This window comes from Sylvia atricapilla, chromosome 3 (assembly GCF_009819655.1).
Source record: "Sylvia atricapilla isolate bSylAtr1 chromosome 3, bSylAtr1.pri, whole genome shotgun sequence".
Lineage (NCBI taxonomy): Eukaryota > Metazoa > Chordata > Aves > Passeriformes > Sylviidae > Sylvia > Sylvia atricapilla.
The window spans coordinates 73462469-73468468 of NC_089142.1; the positions used below are offsets into that span (position 1 = coordinate 73462469).

Here is a 6000-nt window from a genome sequence, read left to right on the forward strand (position 1 = left end):
TAATAATTGGAATATTACATTTCCCCTCACTTGGTATTGCACACTGTACATTTCGCTTCACCTGGTATTGCTCACATTATTGCAATATCGTCCTACTCAGGAGACTAGAGTCCAGGAGCAACCTTAGCAAAGAGTAATTTTGGCAGCAAGAAGCCAAGACTGCTACAAACTCAAAGTAACTTTGGACTATCTCTAATCCAGTGAATGCATAAAAACCCTGAAACTCTTAAACCTTGGTGCACATCATGGCTTCCCAATAAAGATTCAGGTATGCATCAGCCCATCTCCCATGCTTCTTCTCTATCCTGGCACACAGGCAGGCAGGCAAGTAAATTCTGCCTGGGTCCACAGTTTGGGCAGAGAAGGGACAGATTACAATACTCACAATCACTTTAGATATAGCCATGAGGTCCAGGGGACCAGACTTTAGGCAGACTGGAACATTTAAACTACCTGCTGATTATTCTGATACATCTGCCTGCCAGAAATCGTCCTAATAGCTGTTATGTGGTAGGAAGCCATATGCTCATCACTCCTTGCAAATCTGCAGTCACATAAGACTGCCAGACAATCAGAAATCTCTTGGAGATAATATTTGTGTGAAAACTCTGTAATTTATTGCTACTGGACTACTGCAAAGCTTCCAACATCTGAAAATCACATATGCACCTGGGCTATAGAAATAGGTGGTTGTTGTAGGTATGTCTGCTCAAATGAAATGCAAAAATATTATTCCTAATTAAATGTGGAAACAGGTCTGTAAGCTACTGAAAGTCTTCTCTGAAAGTAGTACTTGATCCATTCATGGAGTTAGTGAGGACATAAAGTTAAAATAGCCCAGAGATCTGTTTATATAGATTAAAATATAATTCTCTCCCTGCCATGCCATCACCTAGTTTGTTGCTTAGACCCCAGGCAAGGAAAAAACCTCTGATCCATGTGTTACCTTTTTGAAAACGGTAGAACGGCCTTTGCTAGAGGGAACTATAATTTTATTATCATATCTCTGTCAAGGCTCATCTTATGTCAGATTTACCACTGCAGTAAAGGAGATTGTGACCTTGATATTGCCACCACCTGGCAAGATGAGTATAGCTGTGACAGTATTGTCATCAGGCAAGTTCATTCCTTCTGCATGTTCATCCCATAGTTTTCATAAAACTCAGATCGACAGTGAAACATGCCCTGTTCCCATGACTTCTGATTATTTATGAAAATTTCAGCTTTAGCTGTTATTCTTCAAACCACAAATAAAAATAAAATCTGTATCTGATGTGTAGGAAAGAATAGCCATTCTCAGTTGCCACACAGTGGCACAGCAGGTGAAAGAAAAGCCATAGATTTTCTTGGTCTTTCCACACAGCTTGGGTTTGTTGTCCTTGTAATTATGTAGATATTATCCACCAATATTTGAGAAAGGTACATGTGGAAAGGGGTTATATATTCTGTGAGCTACAAGCAAAACCACTACAGGAGTTGAGAATGATTAAGAGGTGTGGTATTTGGTGCTGTTTATAACATTGTTTTTTATTGTTTAAACAGCTAAGTACAGAAACAGTAGAAATAAACCTGCTTCACTCAAAGTTCAGCCTTGTGGGAAGATGTAGAAAGTATATGTGCATCAGTGTGTGTGTGTATTTCATTCCATGGGTGTCTGCCTGTCCATTACTTGTTTAAGGAAGGATTTCCAACGTAGTCCAGTATTTGCATGGGTGAGCCCTTTCCATAAGAAGAGCACAGGCAGTGGAAGACTAGCATGAGCTCTCTACCTACAGTCCTCTACTTACAAGAGTAAGTACCTACCAAAATGTTCATTTCAGTCTGAAAGCTTGACGTCTTCAAAACCATTACCTTTTTGGTTGCAGAGGCAGAGGGTGGGAATTCCACCAGGACTGACTTTCTGCTCATGGTTTATAAAGATGCAGACTACTGTTAGGTATAGAAATCAGTAATGCACACTCAGAACTGGTGAAAGAAGGAACAGAAGGACATCTAACATCACTCAGATAACGGTGATGTCAAATACATTTGCATGGGTCTACGACATTTAATTTTTTTAAGTTTGCCAAAGTGCCCTTGGCCAAATTTTTCTTCCCTTCTGTGAGGCAGATAATCCCTCACCAAACGAAAGTATATTATATTCTGCAGTGATTTATATCCATATTTTAAATGGCTTTAATACCATTTGGGTTATGTAACATTCAAAGATATTATAACGGTCACATTCATTCTTACTTTACACTTGGATAAACTAAGGTTTGGTAGCATTTTCAGTTTAACATAAATATTTAGAAGTCTTTTTCTGTATAGAAAAGGAATATTACATGTCCGATCTTGTAAATTATGTTTATACATTCATTAAAGTGAACTTGAAAGTAAATTGCAATGTTAATCTGTTTACTAGGATAGTATGTATCACCTGACAGTCTAAGGGGGACTTCAAATGAGGGTCTTAAAAAGTAAAATATGAGAATCACTTGCCTTTATGTCTCGGACACTTTAAAATGCCACACACAGTAAAACTCATGGTGCAAACTCCTTCCTTTAAGGTTTTCAATTAGCAGCACAGATAATTTAATGGGAAAAAAAAAAAAAAAAAAAAGCCAAACTTAGACAACAAGGCCAAACTTTTCCTGAAGAATTTCAGGTATGAACAGCTCAGCCATCCCCCACTGCCATTTCACCTTGAGCTGTCCCTCTAGCACCTTACTCAACAAGGGGGAGAAAAAGAAAAAAAAAAAAAAAAAGAAAAAAAAAAAAAGGAAAAAACTCAGCTCTCGGGATTTTACAGAAATTTTCTGAAAGACTTAAACAAAATAGGGTCTATTTCACTTTGCAGCTGCCCGTAACTTTACCATAATAAACTCTAAGCGCACAGGCTTCACCAAAACACTTAAAAACAGCTTGAAAGAGGTATTCGCTGCCCGTTATGTTTACTCAAGCACTTGTTTAAAAACACATTTAAGGAAAATGTTTTTATTTCTACAGATTGCATTAATTATAGCTTCGCAAACACTGCAAACTCTACAAGAAGACTGAGCTGAGCTATTAGCTGCAAACCTCAGGTCTTGGCTAGAAAAGTGGTTATGGCTTATTTAGTAAGACTAATGAATTGGCTCGCCCATCTCTACACGGAGTCTCATGTGTAGCACCGTGGAGCCTGGAATAGCCAGAAAGGCTTGTTTCATGCCGCTTTATAATTAAAGTAAAGCAACATCGGCCAGCCCGAGTCGGTCCAAAAGCAGACCTCACTGCAGCATTATTCCTCTTCGGGCAAATAAAAGCATTAACACGGACATTAACGCCGGACCGCAGCTCTGCGGGGACCCGCAGTAAACCTGCGCTCCGCAGCCGCGGGCCGCGCTCTCTCTCGCCGGCGGCGCTCGGCGGTGCCGGCTGCTCCCCGGGCCGGGGCTGCCGCCGCCCGCGGCTCCCTGCCGCCCTCCCTCCGCGCCCCTCGCCGCCCCGGGCCGCCGCATCGCCCGCTCAGGTGCGCCCGGGACCGGCCCGGACGGCGCCCGGCGCCAGCAGCGGGGTGGCCTTACCGTGAGGGCGGAGAGCTTCTGCGCCGGCACGGCGGGGAGCAGCTCCGGCAGCAGCAGCAGCAGCGGCACCCACATCCTGAGGCGGCGGCGGCGGGCACGCAGCGGCTGCGGGTAGCGGAGGACGGGGACTCTCCTTGGGATGTCGCTCCCGCCCCTCCCCGACGCCTGATTTGGCTCCTTTTCAATCGCTCCGGCTGGGAGGTCCCAGCTCAGATCCTCAGTTTTCTTTTTCCCCACCCCAGTCCTTAAAATTTGGGGACGCCCGTAAAGCTGAGAGGCGGCACTTTCTCCCTTGCTCTGTGTCCCTCCCTCGCTCCTCGAGAGTCAACCCCGGCTAGGAGATGCTTCTCCAGCCTCTCCTCTCCAGGAGCCCTCCCACTGCCGGGGGAATCTGCCGGACGCCGCCGCCTCCCCCGGGGCGCCGCGCCTGCCTCCGCCTCGGGCGGGCTGCTGTCTAGCCCTGCGGGTCCCTTTCTCTGCCTTCCAGCCCTGAGCCCTCTGCGGCAGGGGAAGCGGGAGGAGACGAGAGGGACGGGAAGGGAGAACCCACCACCACCACCGGGAGCACGCGGGAAGGCACCGCCGCGGCTGCGGAGCCTGGCGGTGTGCGACCTCTCTGAGCCGCTCTGCCTCTTTTCCTCTTATCCTTCCCCTTCCCCAGCCCGGCCTCCCCTTTCTCCTCCCAGACCCACAGATCCTCGCCGATTAACCCTCCCCGGTGCTCCCGGGGGACGCCGCTTGCTTCCCCGCAGGGTTTATTCCTCCCTCACCCCCCGCCCCCCCCCCCCCCCCCCCCCCCGCCTCATGCTGAATCAACATGTACAAGTACCGGCAGCCCCTGACTGCCGGGGAAGGTGGTCCCGACCCCCGCCCCGGTGAGCCCCGACCTGCTCCGGAGCGCCCCTGCCCCGGCCCCGCCGCGCCTCCCGCAGGGCACCGCACGGGGCAGGAGCCAGGCCCGTGGCATCCAAGTTTCTGGGCTGGGACCAAAGCCAGGTGGCAGCTCCCCGTGGGGCAGCCGGGCGTCGCTGGGGGCTGCCAAGCGCTCCAGCACGGCGGGGAGCGGGCACTGCTGCCCCGGGGCGGGATGCGCGGTACGCCGGTGAGATGCTGGGGCTGCGGGGCCGCCACTACGCGTGCAGTTAATGCCTGTTGAGACCTTCCAGCCCAGAGTTTTGCGCTTTTCTTGCTCACCTCTTAGGAGCCAAATGGAGGTATGTTTATATTTCCTTACTGCGAAGGATCTCGTCGTCCCTGCTGCCTGAAAGAAACCCTTTCACTACAATTTTGTCACTGGAGTTCCCCGTTCCTCCCGGGGACCCACAGCTTGCCAGCCTGCAGAGATCCTCGCAGTTAAGTGGTACTAGCAGGGACGATGAAGCTATCAGGGCTTGCTTTACTCTCCGTGTGTGCCTGTGTGTGGGAGAGAACACAATACGGCTTTAGGAAGGCTGCAAAGTGGCACACTCACAGCACACAAGTGACAATTTCTTCAAGGGTTAAATCTGACATCCTTGCAGGCTTTGTCACACATGACTCAGGGGCTTAAGAGTAGAGCATGCTCTCTAGGGCAGTAACTCCATGCATGGTAAACCAAGGTGGAGAGAAGTAGGTATTAATTACAGAGAGATTTGAGTGCCCTACTTGAGAGACCTACTTCTGACTTTTCCAGATTCTACAATGTTCGGTGGATGCAGTCAGCGAAGTAGTCGCAGCATCGCCAGGTCTCAATGAGCACCTACAGTCACGAGAATTTGAAAAGCTCCCTTTTCAAAAGGTTTTGTTTTATATGATGCAATTTTTAACAAAGCATTTGCACGCATCTATGTGTAAATGGCCTGTAATATCTCCTGCAGCTTTTTAAATGTGGGAAAAGAAAACAAAGCCCAGGTTGGAGCATGTTTGAGGCCGTTCACTGCTCCAGACCTCTACTGCTCTCAAACTAGCAACATTGCTCATAGTGATAGCAAATTGCCAGTTGCTACATTAGGCACTGCAGTATGTTTTGCCAGCATGGGCTTTATAGCCCTTTCCTCTCAGCTGGGTGAAACTTGGAAATGTTAAGATGTCTGTCCGAGACAAAAGGATTTTCCTTTTCTTGTGACCATGACTAGCCTCTTTCATACCACAAAGTTATTCACAACAGGTACAAAGTCCTGTTTCCCCCATCTTTCTAGTCCTCTTCCATGTTCTCCAGTCCACCCCATTTTAGGTCCATGTCCCTTTCATCATAAGCCCATGCCTGCTTTCTGTCCTCTTTCACCTTGTTCTTTGTATCTTGCAAACCCTGAAGCTCCTTCACCTTCACTTCAGTGCTGTATGCACTGCTGGCATGTAGCTTGTAGCTGGGCAAAGGCAATTCATGGCCACCAGTCCCTTTGCTCTTGGTTCATCTGTCAGGACTTGCTGAATGACACAGCAGTTTGGATTTGACATAGCAGAAAAAATACATTCT

At 48.1% G+C, this 6000-nt stretch overlaps 1 protein-coding gene across 3 annotated transcripts in view; it reads right to left on the bottom strand.

The window, feature by feature from the left end:
* The window catches only part of SMOC2 (SPARC related modular calcium binding 2), a 139209-nt gene extending 135168 nt beyond the window's left edge, over nucleotides 1-4041 (bottom strand). For all 3 annotated transcript variants that reach the window (XM_066315804.1, XM_066315803.1, XM_066315802.1), the window contains exon 1: nucleotides 3546-4041. In XM_066315804.1, coding sequence (XP_066171901.1) covers nucleotides 3546-3620 — 75 coding nt within the window. In that variant the 5' untranslated portion in view covers nucleotides 3621-4041. The remainder of the gene's footprint in view (nucleotides 1-3545) is intronic.
* Between the last annotated feature and the right edge of the window lie 1959 nt (nucleotides 4042-6000).